General features: G+C 38.7%; 2 protein-coding genes across 2 annotated transcripts; both read right to left on the reverse strand.

The window, feature by feature from the left end:
• Positions 1-546: 546 nt before the first annotated feature.
• Positions 547-8919, reverse strand: LOC311057914 (cytokine receptor common subunit gamma-like). The gene is made up of 8 exons (XM_084075079.1): positions 8832-8919; positions 6279-6366; positions 5897-6078; positions 5000-5136; positions 4616-4775; positions 4122-4230; positions 2931-3009; positions 547-2551 (listed from the first exon to the last, which is right to left on the reverse strand). The coding sequence occupies exons 1-8, from the start codon at positions 8905-8907 to the stop codon at positions 2360-2362; spliced, it is 1023 nt and encodes a 340-aa protein (XP_083931205.1). The 5' UTR covers positions 8908-8919; the 3' UTR covers positions 547-2359.
• Positions 8920-10691: 1772 nt separating this feature from the next.
• Positions 10692-15399, reverse strand: LOC311057375 (cytokine receptor common subunit gamma-like; the record flags this gene model as incomplete). The annotated part of the gene is made up of 8 exons (XM_084074331.1): positions 10692-11207; positions 11534-11613; positions 11779-11877; positions 12508-12679; positions 13007-13143; positions 13443-13618; positions 14151-14241; positions 15333-15399. 8 exons carry the CDS (start codon positions 15397-15399, stop codon positions 11016-11018), a joined length of 1014 nt encoding a protein of 337 aa, XP_083930457.1. The 3' UTR covers positions 10692-11015.
• Between the last annotated feature and the right edge of the window lie 2036 nt (positions 15400-17435).

Consider the following 17435-nt stretch of genomic DNA (forward strand, 5'->3'; position numbering starts at 1 on the left):
TGCGTCCGTGCAATTCTGCCTTGCAGTGGTTCTCAACCTGTGGGTCGGGACCCCCAGGGGGGTCCCCAGTCCCCAGGGGGGGGGTCCGGATCACAGTGAAGTAACAATTTAAGGCTTTTAAGACCTTTTTTTAACACATTTTTTTTAGTTTTCATGAACCGTGTACATACTGCTAACAAAAACTGCTCAAAAGAATTAAGGGATCAGTGTTCCCTTAATTATTTTGAGCAGTAGGCCTATACAAAAGGGCAAACTGAACAGTAGGCTATAATTATGGAAATGATGGTGATTTCGTTTTTTAGATTTTAGATTTTTATGACACTAGTCAAGCAATTTAAAGAGATTAAAAATGTTCAAAAGAAAACAAAATCAAAATTGTAATATTTTGCACAAGCCCTATATAGGGCATGAGTGGTTAAAATAATAGAATGCAGTTTATTATTTTGTAAAGCACATTTCAACAACAAAGCAATTCAAAGTGTTTACACAAACCAGCATTAAAGTGCAAAACAAACACATTATAAAAGGACACTTGAATACAGTTAAAAAAAATGTTAAAGAGTAAGGCAAGGCAAGGCAAATGTATTTGTATTAACTAGGGCAATGCCCGTTGTGAATACACCCCCCTCCACTTATGCAATAGCCTACCTGTTGTCAGAGTACCGACAGACAGACAGACAGTGCCAGGCCTCTACTACTCTACTCTACCCATTCAGCTATGGAGTAATATGATCCACTCATGGCATTAGTTAGGACTCAATCAGCAGTGTTCTGAATCTGCTGGATCAGCTGTCTGATCATTCTTTTTTTGTTTTTAAAGACAATGTAAGGACACCATTACAAAGTATTTTCCTAATCCTGCTGGGTCATAATATATAAGTTGGAGTGTCACAGCTCACTGGCGACAGGCCTATTTTCTTCTAAATGTTGATTATTGTTTATTTATTACTGTTATCTAAACAGATTTTTCCATCTTCCAAAATCAATACATTCAAGTGTTAAAAATCGGTATTCTAACTTTTCGAACTAACTATTCTAGCGTGTTACAATGTTGAGTAGTCTCACCAAAGCACGTCTCTTCTTATCAGTCTGTCTCCTTTGCCAAATACAAATAGTAATCTTTACATTTCTCCAATTAATAAAAATGCTTCACAACAGTGCTGGTGTAATTAAGCTGCAAAAAATAGCTGCAAAATGTAGGTGCAAAAAAGATCTTTTTACACGTGTGGATTACATAAACTATCAAGTAGTTCCACATTCTATTCACTACATCTTTCCTGTTTTTGTAGGTGTATTCATTCACAGCGGGCGTGACACAATTGTTTTGAGCAACATGATTCAAATATGATGGCAGGTACATGGTCCTGCAGTGGTGGAAAGTAACTAAGTACATTTACTTAAGTACTGTACTTAAGTACAATTTTGAGGTATTTGTACTTTACTTGAGTATATCCAATTTCCAATAATTTTACTTCTACTCCACTACATCTCAGAGGCAAATATTGTACTTTTACTCCACTGCATTTATTTGAAAGCTTTAGTTACTAGTTACTTTTCAGATATAAATTATGACATTATGAAACATACATTAACCACTTTAAACCTATTATATACCTAAGCTATTTGAAAATAGCCGATCTACAAGCTCACAACGCGTCGCATCGCGACGCGTTGTGAGATCTTGTAGATTGTAGCTTGTAGATCTGCTATTTTCAAATATTTACTACTTTTACTTTTGGTACTTTAAGTACATTTTGATGCCAATACTTTTGTACTTTTACTCAAGTACATTTTTAATTCTGGACTTTTACTTGTAACAGAGTATTTTTATATTGCAGTATTGGTACTTTTACTTAAGTAAATAATTTAAGTACTTTTCCACCACTAGTCCTGATACATCAGGAGTCCAGTCTGTTCCTATTCACCCCTTTCCCAGAGAAACTTGCAGCTTAACCGAACATACACACAAGATGTAGCCTACTCGCACATTTTCTTCCTATACTTTCTCCTAATTTAGTTGTTATGCCATTTCCTAATATCCTCAGGACCCATGTTGCTCTATCACTGCTGACCACTACTGCAGTCTCAGTGCCTCAGAAGTCATGGCTTGAGGTTCCTAGCACCCCTTTCAAAACAGCTCTCTTGTTCCTCTAGAAAAGATGAACCAAGTGTCTGACTATAAATTTGGTTTGTTTGCCTGGACTGGCCATAAGAAATGTATGCATTTTGTGGCAGTTTCTGACTGAGGGGGATGTTATTTATATTTACAACAACTGAAATTATATGGACAGTTAACATTTTAAACCCATACATGACGCTCTTCAGAAGAAGCAGGAAGTATGGAGCAGGAAGTGGAAAATCACTCAGATTCATTGGCTGAGGTGGCGACAGAGCAGTCGGTTTGGTCAGTGGTGACCGAGGAAGAGGAGGAACTATCGGAGCTCTCGCTGGCAGACTGGGGGACACGGCTGTACTCGTTAACAGCACAGGCGCGCTCATTGTAATCAGCCTTGAACCCCTCCTTCAGGCCTTTGGAGATGTGAAGCCACTCCTTAAAAAGAAAGTGATTTGTATTGTTTTGTATAGTCGAACATGTATACAGAGTACTGCATCAAATGGAAAGTATTTGAACTTGATCATCATAGTCTATATACTGATAACATATGTTAACATATACCAGAACCCCATATACTAGAGCCCCATATACATTTTTAAGTTAAAGTTTGAGGCATCCAACGATATACAGATACTATTTCTCAGGATAAAACTGATTGCCAATGTTTTTTGCCTAATCAATTAATATGTATCTACTGTATCTATCATTATGTGATTCCTGGTAACTTTTAAGAAAACTTTTTATGAATTGCTGGTGGCTCTAGTGGGTTCAGTTCCATACATGCTTAAGTTACAGATCTCTAGATGTTACTAACCTCTACATTGCCATCGATCAGGATTCCATTCAGGTTCTTGCCTGGTTTTGGAACAACAGGGATGAGGATGATTCTGATCCTGTGAGGAGATATAAACTGTTCAGTATAATGTGAACATAGAGACTTTGGATTTAATTTGATTCATTTGATGTTAGTTTAAAAGAAAACACATGACAGGCATGCTTCTCAAAAGGAAAGGACATCAAGGATAAAGAATTGTTTCCATTGTGGTCCTTAGTCTCGGACATACCAAACTAAAGAAAGAACAGGCATCAAGACCTCATAATAAAGAAAAACATCACATGGATGCAATTATGTTTGTTTCCATATCCCTTTGCAAGTCTGGTTGATCTACTGTAAGGCTGTAGATCACTGAAGTCATCTGCTTCAGTGATTTATCACGTGACATTGGTACCAGGTTGGTGTCAGGGGATAAAAGGATAATTCCTTTTAACAGGTCGTTCATGAAAGTCCTTGCGGTCTTGTTTCCAATGAGAACCTGTGAGCAATTAGGGGTTAAGAGTCTTGCTCAGGGACAAATTTCATTTCATCGACACATATGCTGACATGGCCTGGAATCGAACCTGGGGCAACCAGGGCCTCTGGCTCCCTAGAGGGAACGGATAATTATTTGAATTTGGATTCTATATTCCAAACCAGGATTTTTACCTTGGTCAGACAGAGGGGAACCCCCCCTTGGCCAAGGGCGATATGCATCCCCCTTTGACCTCCTCCTGACTAGGACATCTGATCCCAGACGTGAGCCCATGTAACCACCTGGATTTGAACCCAGGTCTCCCACATGGGAAAACAAACTTCTACTTCATATTCAAAGGGGATGCATTCACCCTTGCCAATGGGTAGGATATATTAGGCTTCTGGTCATCAGGCAGGGCTACTCTGCACTTTATTTTTGTATCTGAATGTAATTGAAACATCACACTCCAGTATGCACAGAAAACACAGTCCCCCACAGTTTCATGGTCCAAGTCACACTACAGATAAACACTATATATAGTAGAATCGTGAGCAATTTAGACAAAACATCTATCCAGGACATAAACTATGTTGAATGTGTGAATGTGAAAATGTCACGAGACAATGAACCCTGCTAACCAGGAAGCTATGATGAGCAGCCAGTCAACAACCAGCCTTAATTTTTTCATCTGATTTTCCTCTGGAATGACCCACCTGTCATGATGCACCAACGTGATGAGCACCAGAAGAAGAATGCAGGTACCCACAACAGAAAACACCACACTCCATACTGACATAGGCCCACGCTGCTGACGCCGAGTGTCTGAGACAGGGAAAGATGTATCTAAAATGTGGATATTCGATGTATAGGTCGCCATACCTTATTCTGCTTACTTGCTTTATGTGCTTGCTTACTCAATATTTACTTACTTACTTGCTTACTTACATACAATGCTTGCCTACTTACTTGTTTACTTATATACTTACTTTATTTAGTCATTTACTTTCTTACTTACTTAGCCTGCATACTTATTACATGCTTACATCCTTACATCCTTATTTACTTACTTACCTGCTACCTCTCTCTTTCTCTTTCTCTCTTGTTTTTCAGCCCCATTAGTGAATGGCAATGTCAGTTTGTATAACCCACTTTGGTCTGGTTAGGTTTACGTAGCGGTTATTTAGATAAGTCTGGGTTCATTATATACCTGAGCTCTTCATCGTCAAGTTGTAGACAAGTTGACTCCAGTCACTCCAGTATATGGACTCTCCACAGTGACTGGCCACCTTAAACCTCACCCGAAGCTCATAGTGAGAGTTACTGGAGGCCAGGTTGGTACAGTGACTCTGCCTGCTGAATCTAGAACTCTGAACACAAGGAGAAAAATGTACAGCTGGTTGGAGAGGTGGATGAGGGAGATTGTTCAGCTACAAATGAATGATTTGATAAAAACCTAAAAGAAAGAAAAAGAAAGAAGGAAAGGTGACAACATTTTGACAGAAGGACAGAATTATGTGAATCTATTGATATTCCTTTTGTAAAATTCCATCATGTGGGCTTTTGCTTATTTTCTTATTAATTTCATGCCTACCTCCCACTTGTTGTTGTTGGTCCTGTAGCTAACTTCATTTTCCAAACATTGGTACCAGCCATTGGTGTGATTCCAATAGAAACACAGGTTGTTGGAGTCGTTCTTGACAGTCATGTTGACTGGAGGATACAGCTTGACTGAAAATTGAACACAGAATTAATGAAAAGAGGCAAAGAACCAAACAGTTGAGGGAAGTTCACAATGATAGCATCGGAGCCCTGAGGTTAATGATAATGTAATGTACATTACAGTAAGATCTCCTAATGAGGGAAAGTTCAATGTTGCCCCCTAGTGGCGCACTTGGAGAAGGCTTGACAGTTCAATGGCATAAGGCTTGATATATGATGTTTACACAAGCTTAAAATTAAATATTTGGTTTGAATCTTGTGAGGGCTGCTAAAGACATTATGTCTATTTCACATTATTTCAAATACAATAAAGTAAGTAGTCTATCGAACCAATGGTCCCTGAGCCATGTGGCCCATTGGTCAGGAGCCTATATCCTGTTTCCGTAGCGTGAAATACAATAAAGTAAGTAAGTAGCCTTGGGAACCAACAGTTACCAAGCCATGTGGCCTATAGGTCAGGAGCCTGTCTCCTGTTTCTGTAGCGTCAGGCGACTTGATGTAAATCCCCTGGCCATGATGTATAAGTACACCTCCTGGACATGACGCAAGTGTCACAGGGACTTACCCACAATCCAACGCTAAGCAGAAAGGAATTGGGTATCATTTTATTGTCTTCGGTATGACCAGGCCGGGGATTGAACCCTGTCCCTGACCTCCCAACCTCAGGGCAGACACGATCTAACCACAAGGCCACTGAGCTGGACAAATACAATGTGCCATTATAAATCAATGGAAAAACTAAAAGCACAAACAAAATGTGCTTACTTACCTTTGGTTTTCAGGTTGTGTTCCTCGAGAAAATAGTCATAGCCATAGTCATGTGTCAGGTTTGTGTAAAAAGTAAGGAACCTCTGAGTTTCTAGCTTGTTGTATGGCTGCATACACCCAGTAGTATAGCCATTCTCTGAGGTATAGCTTGTACACTCTTGGAAGTTATTGTCCGAATGAAACCTAAACACAGAAACATAATCGGAGATCAGTCATGCAAGGATTCATGTAAACTAGATAATACTTGCAAAAATTCTGTGATGCAACACAATACAATTGTTTACAATATCCTCATGGTATTACTAAAAAGTAATCACTTTGCTTCTATATAGTATTCATGATATTCCAACCATCTGCTTAAGCTCTGTGATGAAGACACTAACCTGCTGTAGAAGGTGTAGTTGACCTCTGTGTTCTGTCCATCCCAGCTACAATGGACATAGTCCAGATCCACCAGCAGGCAGCTCACACCTACAATCACAAACATAGACAGTTAAAACCACAATACTGGGACACAAAGACATTGCTGTTTCATATAACAATTAATTTGTTACATATTACAATATTTCTGCATGTATACAGTATATATATGATATATGTATATATGCTGTGTTATGAGGTGTGAGTAAAGACGGGTACTGCAAATATTCGCCAGTTTAGCAGACTTTACTGAGAAACTTCAGTCGGGTGAGTACAGACAGTTGCTCTCAAATAACAACACAGTCTTATCTGATGCTGATTATGAACAATTGCTATCATTAAAGCACTCTCATCTCTGGCAGAGAATGGGAGACTGTGTCCGTTCATACAGTGAGCTCTCTGAGTGCCGATAATAACTAACACACAGAAGTGCTGATGTCTCGTTATCAAAACCAGCATAGAATGTAGTACAGCTAATAAGAGTGTGACTAGAACATGCATCCAATCAAACTAGAAGGTAACTCAACTAACTTCCCGGGTGCATAATTCCATATTACACACGTACTGTAACACACACACACACACACACACACACACACATCACAGAGTAACGTTACACTGCCCTTCACAACAGAAGAAAACAACCAATGTAAATGTGGTTGGCCACCACAAGTCACCAGAACAGCTTCAATGTGCCTTAGAATAGATTGTACAAGTCTCTGGAACTTTACTGGAGGAATGGAACACATTCTAACAAAAGGCATTCCCTCGTTGGGTGTTTTGATGATAAAAACACGAGTCAATCCAAAATATTCCATTGGTGTTCAATTGGGTTAAGATCTGGTGACTGCAAAGGCCATAGCATATGATTCACTTTTTCATACTTAACAAACCATTCAGTGACCCCTCATGCCCTGTGGATTGTCATCCTGGAAGAGACCACTCTATATCAGGATAGAAGTGTTTCATCATATGATATATAGGTGATCATAACTGAAAATAACTGTATTGATTTGCAGTGACCCTTGCCTATGTGGACCAAACCATTCCAGGAAAATGCCCGCAGAGCATAACAGAGCCACCTTAAGGGGTCTAGCATTCAGACCGGTACAATTCTCTTGGTGTACACAAAACATGCACTCGCCCACTTGTGGAGAATAATTACTTAGTTAGTTGACTACTTACACTTAACCAGGAAGTACACAATTATATCTGAGTCATTACCAAACTAAACCGGTCACAAATACCCGTATTTGAGTTACCCCTTATTCCTAAACGTTTTTGCCATTTTTTACTATTTTGATTTTTCTTTCCAAATAGTTCAAATAGCCAGTCTACAAGCTCACAACCTGTGATGTAGATCGGCTAGTTGAAATCTTTTAAAATGTTTTTAAAAATAAAAAAAAGTAAAACATGGCTAATAAGTTTAGGGATAAGGGCTAAGGGATATAAGGCAGCGCCCAAGATAGGGCCCGAAGCCTATAGCCTGACTTATACCATCGTATGATGGAGTATAAATTAAAGGTAGGTTAATTGATATTTTTTGGTATTTTTTTGTTGTTGTTAAAAAGGTTAAAGTATTATATTCTGACAGTAATCATTGCTACAGAGCGTTTGTTTGGTCACATGGGTCTCTCCAGCTCTTTACAGAATATAGTACATTTTCAGGTAGCTGACAAAATTTAAGCCAATCAGGAGAGAGCTCTGAAAATGCATTTTCTGTTTAATAAAGAGAACTGGAGAGACATGGGAGTCTCCTTTTACTGAACAAACACTCTGTAGCAATGAGTACAGAATATAGAGCTATTTAACACTTATTTTAACCAAAGTAAATCACTTACCCCACCTTTAAGCATAATAGCAGAGGTTTTACGTAATTATTCAGCTGTAGTTTCTCTGTATTTGCCTAGCCTTATAGTGGTAATTACCCAACAATACAGTATAATTTACCATATATTAGGGGAATGGAAATGAAAGCATTACCCACATCCACCTACAGACGCGTTAATACTCAGTAACTGCAGTGCAGACCGACGTCATGGGGAATTTACCAACAGTTATTGTCTGGGAAAGGAAGCCACATTTCTCTTATCTTTATCTTATGACAACATACTATCACAAGCCATCGCGTTTAACCTCGGTATGAAAACAATTTATTTCTCAAATAAAACTACATAAAATGTCTTATTTCTAACTACAACATTGGTAACATTAGATCAACATTAGATCAACTTTAAGCATTAAGTGGAATAGGATTTTATTTTAGATATTATTATTATTACTTTCTTTAACAAGATCCTGACAACGTAAGATAGCTGATTGATTACACTGATGAACAACTTTACCTATTTAATTACTGTAGGCTGGATGTACACACCGAGAGCTGAAAAAACCCTTAAGCAAACAAACACATTTTGATTCAACACATTCACAAAATAGTTAGATGATATTATAGATAAATAATAATACCCAACTCTAGCTTAATCCTGAATGATTACATTTTTTTACTAACTTACTGGTTTGATTAACTGGTTTTCTGGCAATCACACCGCCAGTCAGGTAGAGAAGGAGAAACAATCCAACTGGCGCCATGGCAGAACAGAAACTATCTGATGTGCATGTGACAAACTGATGGGGGTAGTTGCATGCTCTCGACTTCACTTGGGTTTTCACTTCCTGTTAACGGAAACAATTCAGCAGTTACAGAGCAGGTGGTTTTTTTTATGAAGCACATACACAACACAAACTTTACCTTGAAATTCTGGGATAAAATCCTTGAGACATTTTGGATACATGTAGGGGTCAAGAGTTCAGTCACTTACAGTATACTACACTATAAAAGTGTTAATTGAACTCTGACTGGACAAAATTGGTGTATTTTAGGTGTAGATACATTTGTCGTAAATTATTATTCTACTATTTGGTGGAGAATGGGTTGGCAGAATTAGCCAGAGTGAATCAATAAGCTGATGGTTTTGTACTAGACTGTGTGCTGTGATAGGATAATTTCTCCTCCCAATGTTTTATCATAAATCCCAGTTCGTGCTCTCCCATGAAAGGCATTTGGAAAATGACCCATATACCAAGTCAGATAATGTTATTAAAGGTATGGAAGTCTTAAAATGCTGTTTACTTCATACAAGGTTTGAAAGGAGAAATAATATCCCCGTCATGCTAGACACAGGGGTGTGTGTTTTCATTTCAGGTGTAGCTTGGCATGAGAACATCAGATACGTGTTCTTGTTTTTTTGTTTTCTGTTTTTTGCTGCTCTTAAGTTCAGATGTGTGGGGGTTGTTTCCTGTATATGGGAGGCCTCTTATAGATATTCTATATAGGTAAAATAGATAAGAGTACTATTCCGTTCAATTTACTGTACATTATTATTAACGTATGTCTGCCCAGTGCCTGGTTTTAAATTATATTTTATATAAGGGGATAATGTACAGTATCACTGTTTGAAACAATACATGTGAAAGTATTTTTGCTGGCCACTGACTTCAAGAATAATGTGGATTTAACTTCAAAATGCAATTGACAATAATACAGTAAGTGAGGCAATGGACTCTGAGTAATGCAAATTAATAAATGGTATTCATTGGTTGGAGGGAGGATTTTATAACGCTGTAGCTTATTCAAATGAGTGTACATTTAAGATGTTTCTGTATCACTACTACCTCCACAAGACAGCACAGCTAATCTTAACCCACACAGCTATGATAACAGCACAACGGAAACGCCACATGCAGACAGACGCCACAATATCTAGCACCGTGCATCTTGCATCCTGTCAAATGACCTGGACTAATTCTGTGTTCTTTTCTGTGAAGTGAAGTTAGGAAATAAAGAAGCTTATATGAAGGGACTATAAGGTGTAAAATTGCTGTATACATAAAAATATGGACAATAAAACACCCACACGTATAGTGGCACAAATAGCTTTATTCAGGTCGTAACCGTCAACAGTTTCCCCTTTAGTACATACAAGATATCACCTAAACGGGAACCCAATAAACTCACAGGCGACTAATGCAATGGATGACCATTAGATGGCTATATAAAGTGTATAGAGATGGAAGAAAAAAAGTAAAATTAAAATAAGAAAAATATATGTGAGAGAAACAAATGACATATGACAGTAAAAAAGAAAAATATTTTTACATCAACCATAGACACTGAGCCCATGCATAGAACAGCTGCAAAAAAGAACTGAAATTTCTTCAATAGTCCTGAATCCTGGGTACATTACAATTTTAATTATCAGATTTACTGTAAAGCACTATGTAACTTGTTTTTTAAAGGTGCTATACAATAAAATATAAATACATGTATTTATTATTATTATATTATTATTATACTGTGACCTGCATTTGGTAGATACAAACTTTCTCTCTGCAATTATAATTTTAGCTGTTAATATTATAAAATAGCTATCTTATTCCCCCAGAGTAGGCTACCAAGTATTGGTTTGTTTGCATGAACTAGAGCAGGAATGTATGCATTTTGTAGTAGTTTTTGCATTGTACCCCAGTCAAATATGTAAGGGGCGGCCATAGCAAGACTTAACCCCTAACCGCTCCCCCTGAGCACTCATCATAACCATCTGAGTTGAACTGAGGGGAAAGATTGGGTTTAAGTGGTTAAAAACCCTACGCACCACTCTGTCCTTCTTTAGAAGAAGCGAGGAGCAGGAAGTGGAGAATCACTCAGATTCATTGGCTGAGGTGGCGACAGAGCAGTCGGTTTGGTCAGTGGTGACCGAGGAAGAGGAGGAACTATTGGAGCTCTCGCTGGCAGACTGGGGGACACGGCTGTACTCGTTAACAGCACAGGCGCGCTCATTGTAATCAGCCATGAACCCCTCCTTCAGGCCTTTGGAGATGTGAAGCCACTCCTTAAAAAAGAAAGTTATTTGTATTGTTTTGTACAGTAGAACATCGTACACTGCACAATACAATGCTTTACCGTCAGTCAGTGTTGCATCAAATGGAAATGATTTGAGCATTAACATCATAGAATGGACATTATTCATACCTAATATGAAAATCATAACGGGCTCTGTTGCACAATATCCAGTGATATACAGCTACAATTTCTCAGGATAAAACTGGTTGACAATACGCTTTAGCCAAACTACAGTTTATGTGAATCTTTCTGCTCTGATACCTACAGTAGTGATTTCAGCTCCATACATGCTTAAGTTACTGAGACGTTACTAACCTCTACATTGCCATGGATCAGGATTTCATTCAGGTTCTTGCCTGGGTTTGGAACAACAGGGATGAGGATCATTCTATCTCCTGTAAGGAGATAGACAACGTACGTTGTTTTTTCAGGACAAACACAACGTATTTGAAAATAGTGTGAAACAAGGATACTCTGATGAACCATGTTAATCAGAAAGCTATGATGACCAGCCACTGCAGCCAGTCAACAACCAACCTTAATGTTCTCCTCTGACCTACCTTTCATGACGCACCATAGGATGAGCAGCAGAAGAATGCAGGTACTACCCACCACAGAAAACGTCACAGTCCATTCTGATGTAGGTCCACTTTGAGTGTCTGAGACAGGGAAAAACATATCTAAAATGTGGATAATAGATTTATAGGACCACATACATCTTATTCTGCGTACCTAGTGTATTACTGACTTAGGCCTACTTACTCCCACTTTCTCTCTAGTTTTTCAGCCACACTATTGAGAGCACCCTGATGGCAATGTCAGTCAGTTCAAACCACTTTGGTCTGGTGTAGCTACTCTAGCAGGGCATTTTAGACTTGTTTTTTTATGGCGTGGCAATACAAGACGCTGGCCGGAAGACATCCGTATGTGTGTGTGTGTGTGTGTGTGTGTGTGTGTGTGTGTGTGTGTGTGTGTGTGTGTGTGTGTGTGTGTGTGTGTGTGTGTGTGTGTGTGTGTGTGTGTGAGTGTGTGTGTGTGTGTGCGTGCGTGCGTGCGTGCGTGCGTGCGTGCGTGCGTGCGTGCGTGCGTGCGTGCGTGCGTCATAATTTGAAGTCATAAGTAGATAGATACGCCATAGACGACTGACGCCACAGATCACAGGCTGGACTGTATACATGCTATTCAAATTATATCTGAATCCACATTGTAGCCCAGTCCAAGATCCACATTGGAACCCCACTGTTTCTATGTGGATCCTGAAATCCACATAATTGGACTAGATTTTATACCTCTGCCGTTGCTCTTCATAGACCCCCAGTAGACAGGTACACGTTGACTCCAGACACTCCAGTCCGACTCTCCACAATCACTGGCCACCCTGGACCTCACCTGAAGCTCATGGTGGGAGTTACTTGAGGGCAGGTTGATACAGTAGTAACTCTGCTTCTTTATGAATGAACTCTGAACACAAGGAGAAAAAATTATAGCAGAGGTTGGAGCGGAATGAAAGCAATGAGAGAGTAGAGAAATGTATTCAGTTAAATCAATGTTCTCAAATGAATAAATTATTTGATTAAAAAAGGTTGACTTTTTGAACGAAAACTAAAGAAAGAAGGAAAGAAAGAAAGAAAGAAAGAAAGGGAAAGAAAGACAGAAAGAAAGAAAGAAAGAAAGAAAGAAAGAGAGAAAAACAAACAAAGAACAGAAGAACAGGATTATGTGAATCTCTTTGTAAAATTCTATCATTTGGGCCTTTGCTTCTTTCTATAAATGTCATGCCTACAGTACCTCCCATTTTTTGGAGTTCGTCAGGCTGTGGCGAACTTCATTTTCCAAACACTGGTACCAACCATTGGTGTGATTCCAATAGAGACATACGTTGGAGTCGTTCTTGACAGTCACATTGACTGGAGGATACAGCTTGACTGAAAATTGAACACAGAATTAATGAAAATAGACAAAGAACCAAACAGTTGAGGGAAATTTACAATAATAGCCGTAAGTTAATGATACTGAACATTATCATCTCATAAGGAGGGAAAGTTTAATGTTGCCCCCTGGCACACTTGAAGAAGGCTTGACATTTCAATGGGAAACATAAAGTTAATAGTTTGAATTATGTTGAGGGCTGCTGAAGACGAACATCAGTACAAATAATTACTAAAACAATGCGCTATGTCTCATTAAACTAATGAAATACCAGGAACCAAAATGTGACTAATACCTTTGGATTTTAGATTGTGCTTCTGGATAGAACTGTCATTGCCATGTGTCAGCTGTGTGTAAAAAGTTTTGAACCTCTGAGTTTCTAGCTTTCCATATGTCTGTTTACATCCAGTAGTATAGTCATTCTCTGACGTATAGAATGTACACTCTTGAAAATTCTTATCTGGATTAAACCTGAACACAAACATTATCAGAGATCAGAGATTAGTCATTGAACACACACACACACACACACACACACACACACACACACACACACACACACACACACACACACACACACACACACACACACACACACACACACACACACACACACACACACACACACACACACACACACACACACACACACACACACACACACGTGCAAATGGGCACTTAATTTTCTACCATCTCTTATGTTTCATCTCTTCCCTTAACACTTTCATTCGGAGTTAAAGGGTTAGTTCGTCCCAAAAATGTTGCGACAAAAAAAAAATCCATGAATTCAATTCCCCATGGGGTGACTAATCTATAGAAAAAAAGTCATTTTGGGGGTGAACTATCCCTTTAAATGTCTTTCATCAACTGGTGGCAGATTGGTTGGTTAAAGTCAATATCACATAAGAATTCTTTACTAAAACTTGATGTGTAAAAACAAATCCTTTGCTTCTATATTCATGATCTTCCAACCATCCAGCTCTGTGATGATGAAGACACTAACCTGCTGTAGAAGGTGTAGTTGACCTCTGCTGTGTCCTGTCCATTCCAGCTACAATGGACATAGTCCAGATCCACCAGCAGGCAGCTCACATCTACAATCACAAACATAGACAGTTAAAACCAAAATAATGAATGGGACAGGAAAATGCACCAAAATGTTGCTGTGACATAAATTGGTTACATATTAAAAAAATGTTATATGTTACAAGATTTCTGCATGCGTGTGACAAAAGAGGAGAAAAAAGAAAAACACGGTACGGTGTTAATCGGCCACCACGAGCGGCCAGAACAGCTTATAATAATAAGTAATCATTTAGACCCCACTCCTTTGGGGTACTTTTTGTAACCTGTACATTTGTGCAAACGTGAAGAGCAGTGGGAGCTTCTACAACAGCGCCCAGGGAGCAGTTAGGGGTTAAAAGTTAGCTTGGCATGGCCAGACTAATATCACTGCGTAGATATGAGTCTGGAACTTCGGTGTGGATGATTAATTTCCAAGGGGCGGTTACAAACAGATCCAAACATCACAGCAAAATAAATCACGCTTTGAATAGTGGGCTTTGATTGGTCACCCACAACTCTGGGGTGAGTGAAATGTAATTCAAACGGAGGAGTGCCAGACTAATTTGTTAGCTGTGGCAGATTTGTCTGGTTTCCAGGCTAGTTAAAAGTGTCTTGCTCAGAGACACTTCTAGTATAGACTGGGCGTATGAATAAAGAATCATTAGAATCAAGGTTTTATGTGTCACTATATGATGGTCTTAATGGACCTGTACCACTTCCCAAAGAAAAGTGTTCGGAACAAATGGGTTTGCAGGACATGTAGGCCTACCAATACTTCTTTGTCATTTGTTAATGTATCAATTTTAACATTTTATAACATTTCAGACTACATGTGTTTTTTTCCCTTCCTCTGACAAATCCTTGTCAACCACTAAGAACAAAGTGGATTATTTCATAAATATCATCATTATTGCTTTCTTTAATAAGATATATCCAAGTTTAAAATTAGACAAACAACCAAGTATCAGAATCACACACACCTGAAAAGGCTCTAGATCAAATTGACTAACTTTGATTTAACACACCCCCAAAATAGGGAAATATAAGGGTAGACATAATATAAATAATAATATAATCTATAGCATAATCCTGAATGGTTAAAAGAACGACATTTACTTACCCGGGGTTTTTCTGGCAATCACACTGCCAGCCAGGTAGAGAAGGAGCAACCATCCAACTGGAGCCATGGCAGAACAGAAACTGTCAGTGCATGATGTGCATGTGGCAAACTGACCGGGGGTAGCTGCTTTCAACTTGAATTACGTATGTGGTTTTTTTTTCCACTTCCTGTTAATGGGAACTGTTTTGCAGTTACAAAGAATGTGCTATTTTTATCTGAGACATCGCAAAACACAAACTTTAGCTTGAAATTCTTAGTTAAAATCCATTAAAAAAAAAAACCATTTTGGACATCTTTAGGGGCCAAAATGGATTTTGAATTTCTTGGATTTTGTTAGGTTTGACTTGCCTTGTTTTAACTGTTGCAGTGAATGTTATCTGAATTTCAGTAACTTATACTAAACTTGTAATATCCTAAGTGTTCATTTATCTTGGGTTTAGGAGTAGGTGATAATGGGAAATTATTATTGTAGGACTTGGTGGAGAATGGAGTGAACTGGTAAGCAAATGGTTATGTTGACAGAATAACGTATGTATAGCTTATCTGAATGATCACACATTTTCTGTGATGGAATATTACTATAGTACAGAGAAGTTTAACTGTATTTAATTTGTCTATCAACTCATGTCAAGGAGCTAAAGTTGAGACCCAAGACAGTCACAGTTAAGTGGAAACAACCTACGTAGGCTGTGGCAAGGATGTGGCAACAGCACCATCATCAGAGGTGAGCGTGAGTGGTGTGTAGCCAAAGCTATAAGCGAGAGGTCTTCAACAGGGGGTCCGGGACCCCTAGGGGGTCCTCAGAGTTACTACAGGGGGTCCGCCAAATCTTTGTGATTTTTACATTAACCACTTCAACCAAGCATCCCTATTCTGAGGAGAACTTTAGCCAAAAATAGTTTCGGCAAAGTGGAAAAAAAGAGTGAAAGTACAGAAAGTACAGAGTGAAAGGTCAGGTTTACTAAGTATTGTTTTTAGAGCACGGTTAAATGTCTGGAAATACACATTAACATGAATCCAACATGATAGCGCTGTGAAACAAGTCTATGAAGCTGCCTATGACATCTATGAAAATGAAAAATACTTTATACAATATATAATGGGGGGTCCCTGCTTTCTCTCTCTCTCAGCCAAGGGGTCCTTGGCCTGAAAACGTTGAAGACCCCTGCTATAAGCAGATGAAGACACCATGACCACCCAGTCACAATCTGTTCACGCTGCAACCATCTGGCATGTGATACCACTGTATTAAATGCCGAACAAACAGATTAAAGGACAGTTTCTACAGCTAGGCCATCAGGCTGCTATTTAGGTACTGAGCACTATATCGCATGATAATGTCTGTACATTGCCACTCATATACTTACTTACTGTAGTATAGGCTATATCTGGTTTCCTGCAGTTTTTAAATGTGGCCACTAGATGGCCATGTCAGTCTTACATGCTCTTAATACAATTACAATTACAAAGAATGAGTATAATTCAGTATCACACCAGCATCCAGATAACAAATGACAATAGTAAGCAATACTGTCCAAAATTCTCAAATCAAACAACATAAGCATTAGGCTACTTTTGGCAGACGGTGCCAAAACATGAATAATGTTAGAAACAATATAGGCTAACACAAAAGCTGCAATCCATAACTTTCTGAGTGAATAAAACATTATTTTAACCAATATGGGATAGTATGTTAATAAAATATAACTAACACAACTGCCGAGGTACATTCAGATCGTGTGGTCAGACAGGACCACCCACATGGTTAACAAGAGGTATTGCATGAAACTCAAATGGTAATAACTTTCCTCCCCAAACGTGCTCTCCACTATAGCTCAATAGCAAACATTTTGGCACTCGCCACTGGTCACCGGATTTGAACCTCGGGTAGGACATGAAAGTTATGGGATTGCAACTTTAATGAACTATGAAGAATTTTCCTGACAGTGAAATCATAACTTTCATAGGGCTCATCGATCAACAACATGAATGCAATATCCTAATTGCAGTTTCCAGTATAGTCTGGCAATTGCCTCAATGTTACCAACATTCCGTTCATCCAACCACATGATTTTATATAGAAAATGGATGTTTTCTAGTCTA

Source organism: Gymnoscopelus microlampas, assembly GCF_963454915.1.
Source record: "Gymnoscopelus microlampas genome assembly, chromosome: 12".
NCBI classification, from domain to species: Eukaryota; Metazoa; Chordata; class Actinopteri; order Myctophiformes; family Myctophidae; genus Gymnoscopelus; species Gymnoscopelus microlampas.